Below are 23,669 nucleotides of genomic sequence, written 5' to 3'. Positions count from 1 at the left end.
TCATTATTAGCCAGGTGGGTATCCAGTCATCCTTTTACTTTAGTTCCTATTTCACCCACCGCACCCATCCATGACACTATAGTCTCCTAAAATGAACCATAAAAATATGCCGTGAGGGAAAGACGCAAATGACACTTTCCACTTACCTTTGACCCATTTATAGAATTTGATCCTGTTTGCTAAAGTTAAAACCAAAATGCAAGAATAAACTCATTTTAATCTTTCCCAGAACCAAGAGCAGTAGGCCATCTGGGGGTTAGTAAACAGTCCAGCTAAATAGAAGAAAGGAGCAAGACTTTAACAAAGGAAGGCTGGCTTCTAGTTTGTCCAAAAGGTTTAATCTTGTTGGAGGAAAGGTTTGAAGTAAAATTCATGGAACATATTTTTGTAACAAATTACTAATCCTTCTAGTAGGTGAAATGAAGAATAGAGTTAATTTTGGTCTTCAGCAATTCCAATCAATAGTATTTATTGAGCACCTATGTGCAGAGCACTGTACTAAGCACTGGGGAAGATAAAAGTTAATCATGTCAGACACACTCCCTCTCCCATATGGGGCTCATAATCTAAGTAAGAGGGAGAACAGATATTGAATCTCCACTTTTTTTTTTTTTTTTTTTTTTTTTTTTTTTACAGATGAGGAAAGAGGCACAGAAGTTAAGTGACTTGCCCAAGGTCACACAGCAGGCAAGTGATAGAATCAGGATTAGAACCTAGGTCCTCTGACTCCCAGGTCAATCAATCAATCGTATGTGTTTCCCTAGGCCACACTGCTCCTCTTCTTAGGTAAGAGTAAAGAATACTCTAATTGATCGTCTCAAGTGGCAGCTGTGAGTTTGAAACAGTTCAGTTGAATGTAATCCCTTTTAGAGATAGTTCAAGGTTTAATTCAGCAAGTGGAGCTGTGAGACTAGTGCTCTCTGACAAAAGTAAAACCAATTTAGGAATATTATTATTATTCTTAAATGACTACCATACAAGCAACTAGAGCCTTCTGAACGGACAATTTTAATCAATATAAAGCTGATTCATTCTCCTTGCATGAATCACAAGCTAAGTCAATAAGTTAAAAAATATCTAATATGCTGTACAAAGTTTTCACAATATAAAGTGTCAGGCTTGTTTTACAGTGCCAAAGTTCTATTATATTACCACACAAATGCAGCTCTCTCTCGTAACATGCGAACGCCAAAGCGTTGCCATTCTCGTTGATAAACCCAGAGTTCTTGTGTTGTATCCAGGCAGGCTAAAACTGCACCCCCTTTCCATGCGATCAGTCGGGGGTCCATATCCTAGTTTTAACAATGTAGAAAACCATTATTGTACTTTTTTTTTTTTAAAAAAAAGCACACCTGTAATGCTATTTAATACATAACCACCCCAGTTTCAAAATACTATTGTCTTTGAAACTATTTTTATTAGTAATTTTGAGAGAAGTGGGTTTGGTGATTGTTATCACAATGCTTATTAAATTTTAAAGGTGAAGACATCTTTTTCCCCCATTACACATATCCTCAGAACTTCCTATAAACAGGGGGTTTTCAAGATACCTATATTTGAATTCCGCTTAAGCTCTTCGTTCCAGTGATCTGTCTCCCAGTACTAAAATCAGCAGCCAAAGCTAATTTTCCAAATATGCTGCTGGCAGTTTGGGTAGGGCATTAGGGGTCATAGGGCTAATTTAATTTGACAATGATTAGATTCACACATTTCAATGAGCAACAATGGTACAACATACCTTAGGCCTTGTAATCACTTCTACATTTTCAATAACCCTCCGAAAAGAAGGGGGCATTTTGTTAAGAATTCTGTGTTGCAAGAATTCTTGAGCTTTATGGAACATCAGACCTCCTCCTACTACCAAGATGGAACTATACATCTTCTTTTTGGTATCATCAGATGCTGAAAAACCAAACAGTAACATTCTATTTTCACTGCAGTCAATAATAATAATATAGGCACTCTGTCTCCCCCTTTTAGACTGTGAGCCCACTGTTAGGTAGGGACTGTCTCTATATGTTGCCAACTTGTACTTCCCAAGTGCTTAGTACAGTGCTCTGCACACAGTAAGCGCTCAATAAATACGATTGATTGATAGGCACTATTTACTAAATTCGGGTGCTATGTGGTAGGCAATATACAGTGCACACAAAAAGACAGTCAATACCCACAATACCCACCCAAAAACTGCTATAACCTAGTTTGATGATAATAAAATAGGGCCAAATTCTATGGGTCTAACAAGGCAGCTAGTACCCCATTACAATGATCTAGAAAAATTCAGAGTCTCAGCGTGAGATGGTGTGGAAACCCTGTCCAAAATATTTTTTGATTAAGGGAGAGAACTCTTTCTGGCCTGGTGAATAGAAATAAGCCTGCTGAAGTTCCCCAATTTTGGGCTAGGCACATCAAATTCTCTTACCACAGCAATCAATACTATGCAGGATGGCTTTGTCCAGAGCCAGGGCTTTCCCTTCAAATTGGGAGATAGCTGTTTTTCTGGACATCATGGCTGTTGGGGTTTCCTCGGAATCATTGCCGGCTATCAGGCAATCATTTTGGGAGGGCCCCAATTCCACTTCCTGTGGATGGATTCTCTCTGGGATATCTGAAGACTGACCACGTAGTTCCCCCTCAAATCCACCAGGTTTCGACAAGGACTTCCGATCGGCAGTGGCTTTTGCAGACTTAAAATCAAAATCAGAAGGAATAGTTCAACATACCAGGTAACGACTACAACAGTGTTCTGCTTAAGTCTGATTCCAGGGGCTACTTTTAACAGAGGGTAGCATCTGGTCTCTCTTCTCCATTATTGTAGTAGGAGAAGAATAGCCTTCTTCTCTGAGCAGGGCAAGGGAATCCACTACTACTTCAGTACACGCACACCCCCCCACATATAAACGCAGTTAGTCCCCCAATGGTCTCATGATATGCTATCAACATTATGGGTAAAAAAGTATTCTTACTTCTCTCCTATCCTAATATCACCTCTGAATGAATAGGAAAGAACTAACTTGTTCTTGCTTGCTCTGAGTGGCTAAAAGATAATGCTCATCATGAGGATCTTCAGGATCGCCTTGTGATCGATGTTGTAATGCTGTCATTTTCTGCCCTACAATTCCAAAGGTAGCTGGATAAAAAAGAGCCATGGGAGCCTGGAAGGGTGGAAAGGAAAAAAGGTGATTTCTATGTGGCAACTGTTGAAAATTTGAACCTCTGGGGGAAAAAAACAAAAATCAAAAACCTCACACACCCTGAAAAGAATGACTTCAATGATCCACAAGGTTTTTTTCTTTCCAGAATTCAGTACACAGGAAATAAAATGCTCATTTTTGGTGGTACATTAAGTCAAAATGAGTCATTCTACTAGCAAAAGTGTAACTAGACACAATCATTTAGACAAATAAGCAATCTGTCTTGAGAGAATAGGAGTATCTAATTACAAGAGAAAATGCTATATGTAGTAAAAAGGAGCTCTTTGCAATTTGTTACATAGTTTGTTACACTGACATAAAAGGAATTCCTTCTAAAGCATTAGCGACAACCCAGACAAAGGGTTGGTTAATTGTGACATCGGGGATGTTAACCAAAGTTTTTATCTTGAATCACGTGAATGAATTATTCTTTGTTTTGTGGGTGGTCTCCATTGCCCTATGCTCTCTAAGGATGGTCCCACAGATCAGCAGTAAATTCATCACAGCCCCCACTCTGAATTGTTGGAGAAAATATATTTCCTACCAACTTAGACTCATTCTGATGAACTTTATTTATATATCCTCTCTCTAACAGAAACAGGTCAAAATAATAGAGCTAAAAATTACCTGTAGCTTTTCATCTCCTAACCGGAACTGATAGAGTAAGGCCGGGGAGTCTGGATGTCGAATCTGAAATTCATGATCTTGAAGTCCAGAGATATCCTGATATTGAGGAATTGTACAGAGTTAGAAAACTTTGAAAACTTGAACGAAAAGTCTCCAACTCATGAGCACTTTCCAATTTGGATCCTATTTTCTTAACGAACTAAGGTACATCCAAGATGATAAAAAAATCCCATGAAACTTTTCCAAGGCCTTTAACTTTATCTCTAGATCCCTCTTTCCTCTATTTACAAAACTATACTAATATATAGTCATTTATCCCCTTACTAATACAAACACTCGTATTTACCAAGACAAAACTACAACTCACTATCAAGTAAGGGTGGCAGCTATCTTCCTACGAGTCACACCTGCCGATCAGGTACCTAAAGACATCACTATTATTTTAAAATAATAAGTATGTGCTCCCTCCCCAGCACACTCCAGATTGGAATACAGCACCAATTCTTGCTTCTGAAATGAGCCTAAACAAAAAGAGGGAGAGATGCAGGCAACTGCCTTGCTTCGTATATCACATAGGGAAACCTCACTATACATGCTTGATTGTAAGCTCCTCTAGAGCAGAGACTGCATCTCCTAACTCCTGTACTCTCCCAAACACTTTCCTACAGTGTTATGCACATAGGTGCTCAAATGCTGTTTCTTGATTGAAGTGTGACCCAGACTGAGAACCTGATTAAGGCAAGAGGAATTTGTTTCCTATGGCTATTTCATTGTCACTGGATACAATGAGCACTTGACAAGAGTGAATTTTTTCTGAATATATGAATTCCCTATAAGTTTTTGCCTGTATGTCATACATATTTACATACATGATGTACAGACAGACCCTTAAATGCCCATGGGATACTTAAAACTGCTTGTGGTAATAGTATTTGAGAGGCCATTGGTTGCACTGTACTAAGAGCTTGGAATGTATAAAGAAGTGACATGTTCCCTGCCCACACAAAACTTACACTCAAACCATATTACCTGAAATGAGGTAAGAAGACAACCTATGTTTTTCACAGAGCTCGAAGTTTCACCACAAGGCTTTTACTTAGCCAATATCACTTCTCCAGAGATTCCTCCACCCATAGCTTTCCCCTAAACCACATAACACTGGGATTATATTTTGTGGTCAGTTTTTACAGTGACAGGGAGAGTACTTTTATAACATCTCTAACATTTCACCCTGAAAATTCCCAAGTTAATTTATTAAAATAAGAAAAAGATATTTTATCTTCCTCCTACCTGATCTAAATGACAAAAAGTTTCTTTCAGGTGCTGAAGGAGAAGGCAATCCATTTTATTGGCTAACTGACAGTCTCTGTAAGGGAACCCAGCTCGCTGCATAAGCCAATAAAAACATCTTGACACATCAGATCCACCATATGCTAGGCAAAGCCTGAAAGAGATAAAAGGATAGACTATTTGGTCACCTGGGGCAGAAGTCTTAGTAAGCTGCACCTAAAGGAGGAAAAAAGACCCCATCCTTCACGACCTACTAATTAACAATTCTAATTGACAATTAACAACAAAAAATTCGTGAGCAAAGTTAAACATTCTCTGAACACTAAATGGGCCAGATCAGCAGTAAAGCAATCAATCAATGGTATTTTACTGAGCACTTACTGTGTGCACAGCACTGTACTAAGTACAATACAGTAGTTGGTAGACACAGTCCCTGCCTTCAGGTCGTTTACAGTCTTCAGGAGGAGACAGATATTTAAATGGAATATAAATAGGGGAAATAGTACTATGAGGTTGGGGTGAGTGTCAGAGTGCTTAAGGGGTATGCAGCCAAATGCATAGGTGATGCAGAAGGGAGGGTGGATGGGGGAAATTAGATCATAGCTAGGGAAGGCCTCGCAGAGATGTGATTTTAGGAGGGTTTTGAAGGTGGGAAGAGTGATGGACTGTTGACGAAGCAAGGGAGGGAAGTCGATATATATTTCAGCTACCCAAAATCTGTCTTGAATAAGAGGAAAACACTTTTTGTTGTTGCCGCTATTCTCTGCTTTGTCAGTGGAGACAAAGCTACAACTTGGTAAGTGCAGAACTGAACTCAGACACATGGCTTCATCAACCAAAATGCATAAATCCAAATGTTGGGGTTTCACAGAACAGGGACATTTGAAGCTTAAGCCCCCATTTCCCCTACTCATCCTCAACCCCCTGCATTGCTTTTGCGCTTTGCTTGTGGGCAGGGATCATGTCTCCTAACTCTATTGCATTGTACTTTTCCCCAAGCACTTAATACAGCACTTAGAAACACCACAGACCTGGAAGTCAGAAGACCAGGGTTTTAATCCTGGTTCTGCCACTTGTCTGCTGCTTGGGCAAGTCACTTCGCTTCTGTCTCAGTTCCCTTACCTACAAAATGGCTATTCAATACCTGTTCTTCCTCCTACTTAGAATGTGCGCTTCATGGAGGACCTGATCATCTTGTGTCTACCCCAGTGCTTGGCACGTAGTAAGTGCTTAAATACCATGATTATTATTATTACAGTGCTCTGCACAAGGTAAGTGCTCAATAAGATACCACTGATTGACTGGAGCCCATGTCCAGCGTGGGGAAAAAAGTCAAGACTGGTTTTTATGTTTATTTTCCCTGTGCAAAATGCTTTTCATGAGCAGTTTTTTTCCAATGATTTGCATTCCATAATCACCTGAATTTACTAAGACGTAAACCCCAGAAAAAGCACAGCCATAGCCGCAAGTTCCTTACCTAGTGTTCCGATGAGACACTCCATCTTCCACACAGCATACACTGGTCTTCTGGTCCCCAACATCTACTATGCATGCGCTGCCTAGGCCACTTCCAAAAGTAGCACATACTGACTCCTGATGGACTACGATACCTGTGTATGAGAGAGCCGTCAACACCCAAATCTGCTTCCAAACTCACCTTGAGAAAAAGAGACCCTAGCTCTATTAACAATTCAAGTAGTCTCCCCAAGCATTTTGGATTTTCCAGGCCACACACAAGAAAACAAACTCATATTATTGCTACTGGAACCAAACGGGGATTATATGTTTTACCTGAAAAGCCCATTTTCATTAGGATCATATTCACCATTTCTTTAACATGCTGCTTATTGTAAATGTCTGGAATTAGCAAGATGCATCTGTAATACTAAAAAGACAGAATCAGTGTCCCTGACAAGACCAAATCAGTTAAAAATTCATATATTCTTCTCTGCCAAGCTTTCTATCAGAATAGATGATTCCAGTCCCTGCAAGTACCTTTTCCATTATTATTATTAAAAGCCTATGCTTCGGCTTGACATCACCTGACTGACAAGTAGTAGTAGTATGGAGAAACACCAAAGTTGTGACTTATTAGACAGGAAAAAAGTAAAAAAAAAAAAAAAATCTATGGAGCATGAAAGCAGCTGGGCTTCTTAAGAATTCCAAAAAAATTAAATGTTACCTCTACTGAAGAGAACTAGAAGTTTTAGCTCACCTTTAGATCTTTCAAGGGGATTTCCAAATACTTCTGAATGACATGGGACCATATGACTTCAAGATCCGCCAGCAGAGCTGTAAGGGAACCCCCAGGCCCTGGATGAATGTTCAACTGACCTCTACGGATAGGCCAGTGAATACTGTAACAATCCAATGGATTGACATACAAGGCCTGAGGGAGAGAGGAGAAAAAAAATTGATTATCTTGCTTTCCAGAGTCTTACCAAAATCAAAGGAACAGAATTGAAGTTGTGTATTAATATTGCTGAGAACTCAGATCATGACGGTCTAAAGCAACGAAAGGATATGTGGTTCAATGACACCAAGGAGAAAACTCATTAACACTCAATCACATAGTGAATGGAGTAAGGATGACATTTCTCCACCTGCAGGTCCACAAGTTACTCAGTCTTTTACAGTGCAATTCCATACTACTTCCCACAAAAAATTCCACTCCCTATTACTAATGAACACCTCCTACCTCTTCTCCTACCAAATACTCAGGATGATGGGATGTGTTTGTCCACTTATTTCCAGAGCAGTGATCTAAAACTGCAGGCCGCATCTGCTTGTTGTATGATCGTGCCTAAAAAAAAAAAAAAGTCCAGCAGTCCTAGAATATATATATTTTTTCTCTTACACAATTCTCTTCAATTTTCACATTTTTTGCATTTTTGCAAAGTGTAGATTTGAGATCAATGCTTTATAACTACTTTCCTATATACTAACAATTTTTGGAATGGTTACATAATGTATGAGTTAAAAGATTAATATTGCTTTCTGCTCAATGAAATGCACAATATGATTATCGGATTTATGTTTTGCAACTGCAAATTATGAACTGGAAACCATAAGTGTTTATTCCTTGTAGAGGAAGCATCATCTTCAAGCAATCAATTAATGGGCCATATTGAGCGCCTACTATGTGCAGAGCCCTGTATAAACTCTTAGGAAAGTACAATGGAAGTATGAGACAGTTCCGGATGTCAAGGAATTTACAGTATTATGGGGAAAGCACACAGGCTCAGCCATACAATTAATGGAGGAGGAAGAAGACGAATAAAAAGATAACTGGGATAGCAAGAGTCAGGAAAGAAATAAGTGAATAGTTAAGCTGAGTTACGGTCATTTCACTGATAACATTCTTGAAGACCCCAATGTCAAGGTAACTTGTGATGTGGTTTGCACACTTTAAGGGCCAACAGACTCTGAGCCCCAAGTGGGACAAGGACTGTGTCAGTCCTGATGAACTTGTATCTTCCCCAGAGCTTAGCACATAGTAAGTGCTTAACAGATACCACAATTATTACTACATAACATGTGTCTGTCTGGATAGAACAACATGATCACGAGAAAGTTGCTATTGTATTCAAAACGAAGTGAAAATATATGTTCTGGAAGAATTGAAACGATAGATCAATATATGAATAAGTGCTAAAGATGGCTGTTTGTGTATGAGTATTTTATAAGTTGGCTGTTGGAATGATATTGTCTGGGGAGAAGGCATTCAAGCAAGGAATGCTTTCTGCAGGAGTTGGAGTTTCGGGAGAGCTTTGAAGGTGGGGAGAGTTGTCATCAATCAATCAATCGTATTTATTGAGCGCTTACTGTGTGCAGAGCACTGTACTAAGCGCTTGGGAAGTACAAGTTGGCAACATATAGAGACGGTCCCTACCCAACAGTGGGCTCACAGTCTAGAAGGGGTAGACAGAGAACAAAACAAAACATATTAACAAAATAAAATGAATAGAATAGATATGTACAAGCAAAATAAATGGAGTAATAAATACATACAAACATATACACATATATACAGGTTCTGTGGGGAAGGGAAGGAGGTAAGGCGGGGGGATGGAGAGGGGGAGATGGGGACAGGAAGGAGGGGGCTCAGTCTGGGAAGGCCTCCTGGAGGAGGTGAGCTCTCAGAAGGGCCTTGAAGGGAGGAAGAGAGCTAGCTTGGCGGATGGGCAGAGGGAGGGCATTCCAGGCCAGGGGGATGACGTGGGCCGGGGGTCGACGGTGGGACAGGCGAGAACGAGGCACCGTGAGGAGATTAGCGGCAGAGGAGCAGAGGGTGCGGGCTGGGCTGTAGAAGGAGAGAAGGGAGGTGAGGTAGGAGGGGGTGAGGTGATGGAGAGCCTTGAAGTCGAGGGTGCGGAGTTTCTGCCTGATGCGTAAGTTGATTGGTAGCCACTGGAGATTTTTGAGGAGGGGAGTAACATGCCCAGAGTGTTTCTGGACAAAGACAATCCGGGCAGCGGTGTGAAGTATGGATTGAAGTGGGGACAGACAAGAGGATGGGAGATTGGAGAGGAGGCGATGCAGTAGTCCAGACAGGATAGGATGAGAGCTGGATCGAGCAGGGTAGCGGTTTGGATGGAGAGGAAAGGGCGGATCTTGGCAATGTTGCGGAGCTGAGACCGGCAGGTTTTGGTGACGGCTTGGATGTGAGGGGTGAACGAGAGAGCGGAGTCGAGGATGACACCGAGGTTGCGGGCTTGTGAGACGGGAAGGATGGTAGTGCCGTCAACAGTGATGGGAAAGTCAGGGAGAGGGCAGGGTTTGGGAGGGAAGACAAGGAGTTCAGTCTTGGACATGTTGAGTTTTAGGTGGCGGGTGGACATCCAGATGGAGATGTCCTGAAGGCAGGAGGAGATGCGAGCCTGGAGGGAGGGGGAGAGAGCAGGGGCAGAGATGTAGATATGGGTGTCATCAGCGTAGAGGTGATAGTTGAAGCCGTGGGAGCGAATGAGGTCACCAAGGGAGTGAGTGTAGATCGAGAACAGAAGGGGACCAAGAACTGAACCTTGAGGAACCCCCACAGTACGGGGATGGGAGGGGGGGGGAGAAGCCTGCTAAAGAGACTGAGAATGAACGACCGGAGAGATAAGAGGAGAACCAGGAGAGGACGGAGTCTGTGAAGCCGAGGTTGGATAGCGTGTGGAGGAGAAGGGGGTGGTCCACAATGTCAAAGGCAGCTGAGAGGTCGAGGAGGATTAGGATAGAGTATGAGCCGTTAGATTTGGCAAGCAGGAGGTCATTGGTGACCTTTGAGAGGGCAGTTTCCGTGGAATGTAGGGGATGGAAGCCAGACTGGAGGGGGTCGAGGAGAGAGTTGGTGTTGAGGAATTCGAGGCAGCGCGTGTAGACGACTCGTTCAAGGAGTTTGGAAAGGAATGGTAGGAGGGAGATGGGGCGATAAGTAGAAGGGGAGGTGGGGTCAAGAGAGGGTTTTTTTAGGATGGGAGAGACATGGGCATGTTTGAAGGCAGAGGGGAAGGAACCAGTGGAGAGTGAGCGGTTGAAGATGGAAGTTAAGGAGGGGAGAAGGGATGGAGCGAGAGATTTCATGAGATGAGAGGGAATAGGGTCAGAAGCACAGGTGGCCGGAGTAGCACTTGAGAGGAGGGAGGAGAGCTCCTCTGAGGATACAGCTGGGAAGGATGGGAGAGTAGCAGAGAGCGTTGAGAGTCGGGGGGTTGAAGAATTGGGGGAGTGACTTTGGGGAGGTCAGACCTGATGGATTTAATTTTATTAATGAAGTAGGAGGCCAGATCGTTGGGGTGAGGGAAGGAGGAGGGGGGGAACCGGGGGCCTGAGAAGGGAGTTGAATGTACGGAAGAGCTGACGGGGGTGATGGGCATGGGTGACAATAAGGGAGGAGAAATAATTTTGTCTGGCAGAGGAGAGGGCTGAGTTAAGGCAGGAAAGGATAAACTTGAAGTGAACGAGGTTGGCATGGTGTTTAGACTTTTGCCAGCAGCGTTCGGCAGTTCGAGCATAAGAGCGAAGGAGGCGGACAGTGGCAGTGATCCAGAGCTGTGGGTTAGTGGTACGAGAGTGGCGAAGGGAAAGGGTAGAGTGAGTCTAGCTGAGTAGAAAGGGTAGAGTTGAGACAGTAATCTGATCATCAAGATTGGGTAGAGAGGAGAGGGAGGCAAGGTGGGGTGTGAGGCACTCAGAAAGATGGATGGGGTCAAGAGAGCGGAGATCTCTGTGAGGGAGTAATATGGATTTACAGGGAAAAGGAGTGTGAGTGAGGAGGCAGGTGAGAAGACTATGATCAGAGAGAGGGATTTCAGAGTTGGTGAGAGTGGACACAGTGCAGCGGTAGGAGATGATGAGGTCGAGGGTATGACCAAGTTGGTGAGTGGGCGAGGTGGGGTGGAGCAAGAGGTTGGCAGCGTCAAGGAGAGATAGAAGGCGGGCGGCAGAGGAGTCACCAGGGATATCCATGTAGATGTTGAAGTCTCCAAGGATCAGAGTGGGCATGGAAAAGGAGAGAAGGAAGGTGAGGAAGGGATCAAAATCGTCATCTAGCTGGTTTGAGGCGAGGAGATAGTGCCAAGTAGGGGGAGATGGGAGAGGCAAGAGCAAGGGATAAGGGAAGGTGAGCTTGGGCTGAGTAGAGAGCGTGAGCTGGAAATAATGGATGAAGAGATCAGATGTGCGAGAAGGAGAGAGTACGTAGATCAAAACCTAGAGAAGTGGTAAGAACAGTTGTATATACTTGCGTGCTCATCGACCTTTCTTGTTACCCAAGGAGAATCAGAGAAGGGGATATCAAGTAAGTGATGTAGTAAAACTATGAATCTGAACAAACAGTTGAGAACAGTGAGTTACCTGATCAGGGGATACTGGGATCCGTCTTGCACCATTTGACATTTTTTTGGACCATATTGCTTGGTCCACCATTTTAAGGCCATTTTGTCTTTGTTCGGTACTTTCAGACTTCTAAAAAAGAACAAATTAGAGGGATTTGTGCCAAACAGGTAAAATTCTACACACAGAATTCAACATTCTTGGACAACAAACAGTCTATCAGTAGGAATTGCAGCACATATCACGAATCATAAGTGCTTCATAAAAATGGATATTATCATATTGCAACCTAATCACTAATCTAGAGCCTACATTTTTCTCTACAAGTACATGAAGCAGAGATTAAAATGGTCGGTATTCTTGATTTAACATACCCAAGTGCTTAGTACAGTACTCTACACACAGTAAGTGCTCAATAAACATGATTGATTGAATGGCTGAAGGCTGAGTCATGTGCCGAAGACGGAGTTGGTATATTTGTGTAGGGTTGGAATTATTAGCAGATGTCTACCCAGTAAAAGGAATCAACATTAAATTTAATCATGCCGAAAGCCAAAAGTGGCTCCCTCCTGACATGTGTACCTAATCAAAACCCTTGGCCAATGGGCTTCCAATCGCTCCACCAATTTGCTCCTTTCCCCCACCCACTAACCCAAATGCTAATAATCCCAGCCCGGCACAAATATACCAACTCTGTTTTTGGCATATGACTCTCAGCCTTCAGCCATTCAATCAACCATATTTATTGTGCACTTACTGTGTGTAGAGTACTGTACTAAACGCTTGGGGAGAGTATAACTGAGTTAGTAGACACAGTCCTTGACCATGAGTTTACAGTTTAGAGAGGGAGATTGACATTAATATAAATTAATTACAGATACGTACATTGAGTGCTTTGTGTTGAGGGAGGGGTGAATAAAGGGAGCAAATCAGGGCAATGCAGAAGGGCATTGGAGAAGGGTAAATGAGGGCTTATTCAGAGAAGGTTTCTTGGAGGAGATGTGCCTTCAATAAGGCTTTAGAGGTGGGGAGAGTAATTGTCTGTCAGATATGAAGAGGGAGGGTGTTCCAGGCCAGAGGCGGGACACGGTCAGCGGCATGATAGATTAGATCGAGGTACAGTGAGTAGATTGGCATTAGAGGAGCTAAGTGTGCAGGCAGAGTTGTAGTAGGAGAGCAGTGAGGTGAGGTAGGAGGGGGAAAGGTAATTAATTGATTTAAAGCCAGTTGTAAAGAGTTTCTGTTTGGTGCAGAGGTGGATGGGAAACCACTGGAGGTTCTTGAGTGAGGATACATAGACTGAATGTTTTTGCAGAACAATGATCCGGGCAGCCGGAAGTATGGACTGGAGTGGGGAGAGACAGGAGGCAGGGAGGTCAGCAAGGAGGCTGTTACAGGAATCAAGGCATGATAGGATAAGTGATCGGATTAATGTGGCAGCAGCTTGGATGGAGAGGAAAGAGCAGATTTTAGCGATACTGTGAAGGTTGAACCAACAGGATTTAATGATAGAATGAATATGTGGATTGAATGAGAGAGATGAGTTGAGAGATGAGTTGAGGTTACAGGCCTGTAAAACAGGAGTGATGGGAAAATCAGAGAGGGGACAGGGTTTGAGTGTGACAAGGAGTTTGGTTTTGTACATGTTAAGTTTGAGGTGTCCAAAGGACATCCAAGCGGAGGTTTCTTGAAGGCAGGAGGAAATGTGAGACTGATGAGAGGGAAAGAGATCAGGGCTGGAGATGAAGATTTGGGAAGCATGGGCATATAGGTGATAGTTGAAGCCATGAGAGTGTATGTGCAAAACATTTCCCCCAACTTGAAATAATAATAAATAACCGGAGAACTTATTAAGCTTCTATTTTGTGCCAAGCACTGTACTAAGCATTGGCATAGATACAAGATAATCAGGTCAGATATGCCCCCAGTCCCACTTGGGGCTCACGCTCTAAGTAGGATGGAGAACAGCTACTTAAACCCCATTTTTTTGATGAAGAAAGTAAGGCACAGAGAAATTAAGAGAATCATCCAAAGTTGGTACAGCAGGAAAGTGGCAGAGCCATGATTAAAACCCAGATCCTCTGACTCCCAAGCCCTTGCTCTTCCCACTAAGCCATGCTGCAATCTGCATTTTACTATATCCAATCACTTCTCTTAACTACTTCCAAACCCACCTCCCCCATGTAGCCTTCTCAGATTAACCTCACCCCACTTCTGACCATGTTTTCCTACTCGACCTCAGCACCTATGTATGTTTCTCTCTTTAGGTCTTCCAGTCGATTAATCAATAGTACCTATTGGTCATCCACTATGTGCAAGAGCACTGTACTAAGTGGTAGGGAGAGTACAGTAGTTAATAGGCATGACCCGTGTCTTCAAAAAGCTTATAGTGAGGGAGGCAGACACTAAAATAATTTATAAAGAGGAGGAAGAAAAAAGGGATATGTACATGAGTTAGTGCTTAACATGGGATCAATCAGTTGTATTTATTGAGTACTTACTGTGTGCAGAATACTGTCCTAAGCGCTTGGGAGAGTAGAATATAACAATATAAGACACATTCCCTGCCCACAAGCTTATAATAATAATAATAATAATAATGGTATTTGTTAAGCCCTTATAGTCTAGATGTAAGATATATGTACACAAAAGTACTACAGTTGGTGCAAAAGTACTAAACAGGCAGTAAAGAAGAGAAATTAATTGGGGATGGCCTCCTGGAGGAAATATGATTTCAGAAGGGCTGTGAAGCTGGGGATAGAAGTAGTCTGGTGTATGTGAAGTGTAAGGAACTTCTAAATGGGGAAAATGGTGTGAGCAAGAAGTTGGAGAAGGGAAAGATGAAAATGAGCTACAATGGGTAGGTTATCTTGAGAGGAATGAAGTGCGCGAGCTGGGGTGTAGTGAGAGAAGAGAATCATTTAGTAGGAGGGAGAAAGCTGATTTGAATACTTTAAAGACTATGGTCAGGAGTGGAGAAAAATGGGTAACCACTGGAGATTTTTGCAGAATGGGGAGATGTGTGTAGAACATCATTCTACTCATGGTAAATCCTTACCACCAGCTTTAAGACAATCATGTTTCTCCATTAACTTCACTGACCTACTACAACCCAGTCTGCATATTCCATATTCCACTCCTCTAATGCCCTACTGCCTGAACCTCGACCTCATCCATCCTGCTGCTGACCTCTTGCCCAGAGCTCCCTGCCTTTTTATATTCAACAGTGCACTGCTCTCCCTACCTTCAAAACCCTCCTATTTCCTCCAAGAGGTCCTCTCTATGACCTCATTTCTCCTATCTGCCCCCTCGCTCCCTCTGTGTAGCCTGAACTTAGCTGTGTACCTCTTAAACACTTTTGATGTTCACCCAAGTCTCAAAGTACTTACAGTCTCTCTTTAGTTTCTCTTTATGGAAGAAAAGCAGTGTGGTATAGTAAATACAGCATAGGTCTGGGAGTCAGAAGGACTTAGGTTTTAATCCCAGCTTTTCCACTTGTCTACTGTGTGACCTTGGACAAGTCACTTACCTTCTCTGTTCCTCAGTTCCACCATCTGCAAAATGGAGATTAAGACTGTGGGCCCTATGTGGGACATGGACTGTGTCCAACACGATTAGCTTGTATCTACCCCAGCACTTGGTACAGTGCCTGGCACACAGTAAGTGCTTAAATACCATTCAAAAATATATTATTATACTCTACATTTTCCCTATCTGTATTCTATTTTAATGTTCATTCATTCATTGTCATATTTATTCACAAGCACTTACTGTGTGCAAAGCATTGAACTAAACACTTGGGAGAGTACGCTATAACAATAATTTGTCTGTCACTCCCTGTAGACCGTAAGGTCCTTGTAGGCAGGGGCCGTGTCTACCAACTCTACTGTATTCACTTTCATTAAATTGCATTTATTGAGCGCTTACTGTGTGCAGAAGACTGCACTAAGCGCTTGAAAAGTACATTTCAGCAACAGAGAGAGACAATCCCTGCCCACAACAGGCTCACAGTCTAGAAGGGGTGGGGGGGACAGACATCAAAACAAGTAAACAGGCATCAATAGCATCAATATAAATAGAATGAGATATATATATATATATATATATATATATACACACACACATCAGCCCAAGTAAAACAGGCATTAACATAAATAAATAGAATTATAATGTACATATATACACAAGTGCTGTGGGGCGGGGAAGGGGGGTAGAGCAAAGGGAGCGAATCGTACTGTATGGTCCTTTGTGCTCTGCACAGAGTAAGCGCTCAATAAATACCACTGATCGACTGATGGATTACTTTAGAAAAAAGATCCAGGCAGTGGAGTGAAGTGTGGATTGGAGAAGGAGAGATCCCGGAAGCAGGGAGAGCAGCAGTGCCTGGACCAACGTGGTGGCCATTTGGATGGAGGGGAAGGGGCGGATTCTCAAACTGCTGTGGAGGAAGAGCCAATAGGATTTGGTGACAGACTGAATATGGGATTGAAAGAGAGAGGGCAATCAAGGGTAATCCGGGATTGCAGATGTAGGAGAAGGCGGGGACTGTAATGTTATTGACTTTGATGAAAAGGAGAGGATTTAGGAGGGAAGATGAGCTCAGTTTTGGACAAACATTTTGAAGTGTTGGTGAGACATCCATGTAGAGATGTTCTGGAGGCGGGAGGATGTAAAATTAGAGAAAAAAGAGGTCGGGGCTAGCAAGGTAAACTTGGGAATCATAAACAGAGAGGGGTCATTTGAAGCTGAGAGAGCAGATGAGTGACCCAATCAAACCAGTTGGTATTTACGGAGCACTGTACTAAGTACTTGGGAGAGTAAAATACTTCATAGATATGCCTTCACTGAGCGCCCACTTGGTGCAGTGCACCACACTTCCCAAATGCCTAGTACAAGTATAGTACACCAACAGCTCAGTCAATACTATGATTTACAGCTACAGAGGTCAAAATAAATAATTGAGCACACATGTATAAATAAGAGTGCTAAGGAGGGTGTAAATAAATTCATAAATACTAGAGTTGGCTTTAAGGATGATGTGGCTCAGGGTGCCAGGAGATTAACTGGGGAAGGCTTACTGGAGGAGGTGGGATTTTGAGGATTTGACAGTGGGGAAGACAGTATTGTCAGGGGAAAGCCTGTGATGGTGAGGAGCAAGACAGGAATGTGTGTGTGTGCATGCCGTGGTGTGGGTGTGAATCCTTCCCTGGTGTCCGTGTGTGCGTCTTCTAGACTGTGAGCCCACTGTTGGGTAGGGACCGTCTCTATATGTTATCATTCCCTGCTGTCGGAATATGTGTTTGTGTGTGTATGAGAATTGTCCTCTAGTGTCAGAGAGTGTGTGTGTGTGGTGTGAGTGTGCCTCAGTTCCCTCATCTGTAAATGGGGATAAAGACTGTAAGCCCTCTGTGGGACAACCTAATCACCTTGTAACCTCCCCAGCGCTTAGAACAGTGCTTTGCACACAGTAAGCACTTAACAAATGCCATCATTATTATTATTATAAGGATGATGGGGAATTGGCCCATGATAGAGTGGGGAATGTAAAAAAGCTCCTCTTCTAGACTGTAAGCTCTTTATGAACAAGGAATATGTCCACCAAATCTGTTATATTGTACTCTTCCAAGTGCTTAGTACAGTGAGTTGCACACAGTAAATGCTCAAATACCATGCGTGATTGAAAAAGAAGATCCAGAACTGAGTCTAAAGACACCATCCAAGGTTAGAGGGCTGGAGGCAGAGGAAGAGCCGATGAAAGAGACTGAGAAGCAGCCGGAAAGTTGAGGGAACGGTTTCAGTAAAAACAAAGTTAGAGAGTGGTTCCAGAAGGAAGTGGTCCAGTGTGGAAGGCATCAGAGAGGTCAGGGCGGATTAGGATAAAATGGAGTCCATTAGATTTAGCAAGGGGGTCATTGGTGATCTTGGAAAGAGCAGTCTCAGTGGAGGGAAAGGGGCAGAAACCAGATTGCAGAGGGTCAAGAACAGCAGGTGAATACAGCCTGTTCAAGGAATTTGGATAGGAATGGGAAGAGTAGCGTGGTCTAGTGGAAAGAGGATGGGTCTGGAAGACAGAGGACCTGGGTTCTAATTCCAGCTCTGCCACTTGCCTACTGTGTGACCTTGGGTAAGTCACTTAACTTCTCTGGGACTCAGTTACCTCATCTGCAAAATGGGGTTTAAGACTGAGACCCATGCGGGACATGGACTGTGTCCAACCTAATTCACTTGTTTCTACCCCAGTGCTTAGTAGAGTGCCTGGCACATAGGAAGCACATAAATACCATTTAAAAGGAAAGAGGGAAAGGGGGCAACAACTGAAGGGTACAGTGGGATCCAGATGGGTTGTTTTTTTTTAGGATAGGAGGCCATGAGCACATTTGAAGGCAGTGGGGAATAGACCATCAGAGAGTGAGTGATTGAAAATAAATAGCAGTCAGGGAAGGAAATATGAGTGGATGCAAGTGTTTTTAGAAGGTAAGAAGGGATGGGGTTGGAGGCACAGGTCAGAAGGTTAGATTTTCAAAGCAAACGGTAGATGCCTTGGGAGATAGCTGAAAGGTATAAAAAAGTAGATGTGGGAGTGAGTTGGGGAAATTTTGGGGAGCTCACACCTGATTCTGATCGGGTCAAGAAAGTAGCTGGAAAGGTCATCATCTGCAAGAAAGGGAGAAGGTGAGGGCCTGGTGGGCTTCAGGAGGTTGTTGGTCTAGAATAACTGGTGGGTGCCAACTTTTCCTTTTGAGCACAGGAGTGCATTTGGAGGTGGAACTTTGAGGAGACAGGGCAGGAAATGGTGAGAGAAGAGGAAAATCAGTCAATCCCTAGGCCCTCATGTCCTTTTCTACCACTCCCTTCTGTGTCGCTCTGATTTGCTCCCTTTGTTCACCCCTCTCTCAACCCCACAGGACTGATGTACATAGCCAATAATTCATTTATATTAATGTCTATCTCCTGCTCTAGATGGTGAACTTATTGTGGACAGTGAATGTTTCTGTTATAGTGTTATATTCTATACTCCCAAGTGCTTAGTACAGTGCTCTGCACACAGTAAGCACTCAATAAGTGATTGACTCAATGGTATTAATACAGCGCTTACAGGGTGTAGTGCACTGTACTAAAGGCTTGCAGGGAGGATGTGTTGGACATGTTCCCTGCCCACAAGGGGCTAACAGTCCAGCGAGGGAAGGAAAAAAATAGTAGGTATAAAAGGCAGACCCCTGCCTCCTTCTCCACCACTTCCCCTCTGATCTTCACTGGACACTGGGGCCAGATGTGAGCGGCTACCTTAATCTAGCCTCTGAGCTGTCCATCTGCTTGTCTCACTCCCACCCAATTACATTCTCCAACAGGACCACACTGTGGAAGCCACAGTGCAGCCATGGCACCAGAGTTCTGATTTCTGCTTACGCCCAGCCCCAACTCATGTCCTTAGGACCCTAGGCTGCCCTTATCCTACAGAGAATCTAGCCAACCAAGACCCCAGGCCCAATTTGCACCATGAGAACCCGAGCTGCGAAGAACACATGCTGCAAAGACTCCAGTCTGAGTGAAATCCCCATGCCATCTAGAAAGGCTCCAGCTGCATCTGGCAGGGGACAAGAGGTGCCGAGCTGGCTAGTTATGCTAGTCTTCTTTCCCCAAAACCCATGAGGGCAAAGTTAAATGGCATCACTCCCAGTGCCAAGTCGATGGAGGCCATGGTCCCCATGTCGTGGGCCCGTGGGCATGAGATTTAATGAGGGAGAAATAATGCAGCTGACCAGAAAAGAGGGCACTGCCACTTCAGCAGTTCTATGAAACTTATACAATGGAGTCCTCAGAAAATCCCCTCACTAGCACTTATGAACAATTCTCAATGCTCTTATTACACCTATCTGTAATTTACACTAGTGTGTGTCTCCTGTTATATTGTGAATTCCCTGAAGGCAGGGATCATGTATACTGGTTCTACTGCACTCGCCCAAGTGGTCAGAACAGTGCTCTGCACAAAGTAGACATTAGATAAATACTATGACTAAAAACAAATGTAGTATTTAAATGCTTACTGTGTGCCACCAATTACATCAGATGCTGGGGCACGTACAAGGTAAACAAGTCAGACAAGGCCCCTGTCCTTCACTGTCTAAAGAAGAGGAGGAGAACCCCACTGTAGAGATGGGGAAACTGGGGGCCAGAGAAGATAAGTGACTTGCTCCAGGTCACAAAGCAGGTAAGTGGCAGCGCCAGGATAAGTACGCAGGGGCTCTGCCAACCAGAGCCCCAATGCACTATCCATTGATTGACTGACTTGTGGCTGAAGTCTGCCAGATGCCTAGATTTCCACCCAGAGTGCTTGGCAGCATAAGCACAAGAGGGAGAAAGCATTTTGGGGAGGTAACTCAGGGCTGGGGGTTGGTGATGTGAGATCAAACAGAAGGATACCTGCACTTTAAACTTTTAAACCTTTAATTCACGCACTTAATCTACTTGTAGGTTCATGTTTTCATACTTTGCATTTCCCCCTGTAGATTGTAAGCCCTCCAAGTGCTGGTATTTTGTCTTAGTCCTCTTTCGAAATTCCTCACGGTCCCTCCTAAAGTGCTCTGCACCCTCAGTAAATACTGTTGAAGATGATGATAATGGGACACAGCCCATTAAGATGCTCTGCATCTTAAAAAGCTTACATTAAGTCCCTCTCTCAGAAGCCAACTGTCCTGGTAGGGGGACTGTCCTTGTTGCTTGTGCCTTCTCGCAATGATGTGAGGAATGCTGAGAGGGAGTGTATCTGTGGCTCTACCGATTCTCAGAGTTGTTGAACCAGGATGTATCACGATAATGAAGTTGCTCTGTATCTGCTGCAAAAAAAAAACAAGACATAGGAATCCTTTGGTAAATTATAATGACTTGATGGTCACCATTCCTAGTTACGCCAAGTACACCAGAGTAGAGAGTCTTTGCAGAACCCTCTGCATTTCCTCGCAGATAAAAGGACTGCAAGGGACACAGGCTTGGGTGATGACTGGGGAGGGGAAAACAAGCCCCTTGGGAAAGGATGCTACTTGGGAGGAGGGTTCCGTAGACAACAGGAGGGGCCAAGGTGAATGTAGAGGGCTCTACTGGGGGTAGAGATCCTATTCAGAAATCCGTTATGAAGTTATTCCTGGTGAAAATATGCGTGGTGACAAGGGCCGGGGAAGGCTCGGCCCTTGCCTTCCGGTAGAACTGATTCTAGGGAAACGCTACTGTGGGATCTTGGGAAGGTGCACCTCGGTGGGCTAGACTGGGATGAGAAGCAGCACGGTCTAGTGGCAAGAACACGGGCTTGGGAGTCGGAGGACGTGGGTCCTAATCCCGGATCTGCCACTTGTCTGCTGTGTGACCTTGGGCAAGTCACTTCACTTCTCCAAGCCCACTGTTGGGTAGGGACTGTATATGTTGCCAACTTGTACTTCCCAAGCGCTTAGTACAGTACTCTGCACACAGTAAGCGCTCAATAAATACAATTGATTGATTGATTCTCTGGGCCTCAGTTCCCTCATCTGCAAAATGGGGATTATGACTGTGAGCCCCAGTGGGACAACCTGATTACCTTGTATTCAGTCATTCATTCATATTTATTGAGCACTTACTGTGGGCCGAGCACTGTACTAAGCGCTTGGGAAGTACAAGTCGGAATTGTATCCGAGTTGTATCCACTCCAGCGCTTAGAACAGGGCGCGGCACAGCGTAGGCGCTTAATAATAATAATAATGTTGGTATTTGTTAAGCGCTATGTGCAAAGCACTGTTCTAAGCACTGGGGTAGGTACAAGGTAATCAGGTTGTCTCATGAGGGGCTCACAGTCTTCATCCCCATTTGACAGATGAGGCCCAGAGAAGTGAAGTGACTTCCCCAATGTCACACAGCTGACAAGTGGCGGAGCCGGGATTTGCACCCACGACCTCTGACTCCAAAGCCCGGGCTCTTTCCACTGCGCCACGCTGCTTCCGCTGCTTAACAAATACCATCGTTCTTATTATTACACATGGCCGGGGGCCCACTCTGCGGAGCCCATCTCAAGGGCCTGGTCCGGAGGGTAGGGAGCCGGGGAGCCATTTGTCCGGCCTTCAGCTGGTCTACCCCTTGGTTCCCATAATAATAATAATAATAATAATAATAATAATACATTTATTAAGCGCTTACTATGTGCAAAGCACTGTTCTAAGCGCTGGGGAGGTTACAACGTGATCCGGTTGTCCCACGGGGGGGCTCACAGTCAATCCCCATCATCATCAATCATATTTATTGAGCAATAAACTGTGCAGAGCACTGTACTAAGCGCTTGGGAAGTACAAATTGGCAACATATAGAGACAGTCCCTACCCAACAGTGGGCTCACAGTCTAAAACCCATTTTATCATCATCATCAATCGTATTTATTGAGCGCTTACTATGTGCAGAGCACTGTGCTAAGCGCTTGGGAAGTACAAATTGGCAACAGATGAGGGCACTGAGGCCCAGAGAAGTGAAGTGACTTGCCCAAAGTCACACAGCTGACAGCTGGCAGAGCTGGGCCCTCTTGACTCCAAAACCCGTGCTCTTTCCACTGAGCCACGCTGCTTCTCCGGGCTTTGGGGAAGAGATCCCTCGGGGATCTATTCTGAATGCTGAGCTTGTTGGGGGCGGCGGATCCTCAGAGCTCCTTCCCGGGGGGAGCTCGTCTAGCTAAAAAGCACCTACTGTCGGGAGTTGGGCGAGGGGATGGGGGTGGAATCTCACCTCCTGCAACGATTCGGGCACCTGGGCGGGGACGATGGGTCGCTTGACGCCGCGTTGCTCCTTTTCCTTTTCGCCGCTCTTCTCCTTCCCGTTGTCCGGCTCGCCTTTCTCCGCCTGGGTCATGGCTCCGGCCAACGGCCCAGGCCCGGCCTTACCGGAAGCGCCACCGGCCAAAATGGGTGTCGAGGCTCCAGAGTGACGCGTCGCTCTAAAAGCGACCAAGAATGCTGGGAAACCGAGGCCCGATGAGGAAGAGGGAGGGGGCGTTCCTCAGAAACGGAATCGTGGCGTAGAGAGCTGGCCTCAGCCACCACGGCTTTGCCCACCAGGCCACGAAACGTTTAGGAAGAGGCCTACTGATTGTGGGAATCGTGACGCAACGCGGTGTAGTGGATAGAGCACGGGCGCCAGAAGGTCATGGGTTCCAATCCCGCCTTTGCCACCCGTCTGCCGTGCGACCTTGGGCAAGTCGCTTCACTCCTCTGGGCCTCAGTTCCCTCATCTGTAAAATGAGGGATTGAGACTGTGAGCCCCACGTGGGACAGGGACTGTTTCCAACCTGATTTGCTTGTATCCCCCCCCATCTTACCTCCTTCCCTTCCCCACAGCACCTGTATATATGTTTGTACATATTTATTACTCTATTTATTTTACTTGTACATATCTGTTCTATTTATTTTATTTTGTTAGTATGTTTGGTTTTGTTCCCTGTCTCCCCCTTTTAGACTGTGAGCCCACTGTTGGGTAGGGACTGTATATGTTGCCAATTTGTACTTCCCAAGCGCTTAGTACAGTGCTCTGCACATAGTAAGCGCTCAATAAATACGATTGATGATGATGATGATAGTAAGTGCTTAACAAATGCATTATTATTATCCTTATAGAGAGGCCTCTATCTCACAAGACCTGAATGGGAGAACTGGGGTACGGCGAAGAGATGCAGTATGGCCTAGTGGACAGAGCATGGGTCTGTGGGGGGAAAAGGCCTGGGTTCTAACCCCT

The 23,669-nt window shown here is 44.4% G+C and overlaps 1 protein-coding gene across 1 annotated transcript; it reads right to left on the bottom strand.

Moving 5' to 3' along the window:
• Window positions 1-640: 640 nt before the first annotated feature.
• ACTR8 (actin related protein 8) lies at window positions 641-22,831 on the bottom strand. The gene is made up of 13 exons (XM_038739981.1): window positions 22,668-22,831; window positions 20,594-20,764; window positions 11,952-12,062; window positions 7,810-7,914; window positions 7,327-7,500; window positions 6,903-6,996; window positions 6,589-6,721; window positions 5,112-5,265; window positions 3,822-3,917; window positions 3,015-3,155; window positions 2,423-2,687; window positions 1,739-1,902; window positions 641-1,292 (listed from the first exon to the last, which is right to left on the bottom strand). Exons 1-13 carry the CDS (start codon window positions 22,788-22,790, stop codon window positions 1,149-1,151), a joined length of 1,875 nt encoding a protein of 624 aa, XP_038595909.1. The 5' UTR covers window positions 22,791-22,831; the 3' UTR covers window positions 641-1,148.
• Window positions 22,832-23,669: the final 838 nt, after the last annotated feature.

Source organism: Tachyglossus aculeatus, chromosome X1 (genome assembly GCF_015852505.1).
Source record: "Tachyglossus aculeatus isolate mTacAcu1 chromosome X1, mTacAcu1.pri, whole genome shotgun sequence".
Classification (NCBI taxonomy): domain Eukaryota; kingdom Metazoa; phylum Chordata; class Mammalia; order Monotremata; family Tachyglossidae; genus Tachyglossus; species Tachyglossus aculeatus.
The sequence above is the reverse complement of the archived record's forward strand: the minus strand, read 5'-3'. Positions and strand labels throughout refer to the sequence as shown.

Excerpts from the sequence above, each read along its gene's own strand:
- ACTR8 (XM_038739981.1), bottom strand. The coding sequence starts at position 22,790 with ATGACCCAGGCGGAGAAAGGCGAGCCGGACAACGGGAAGGAGAAGAGC. Across the intron at positions 12,063-20,593 it reads TTCTGAGAGAGGGACTTAAT|AAGTCTGAAAGTACCGAACA; the intron begins GTAAGCTTTTTA and ends GTTCTTTTTTAG. Across the intron at positions 5,266-6,588 it reads GTGTCTCATCGGAACACTAG|GCTTTGCCTAGCATATGGTG; the intron begins GTAAGGAACTTG and ends TATCTCTTTCAG.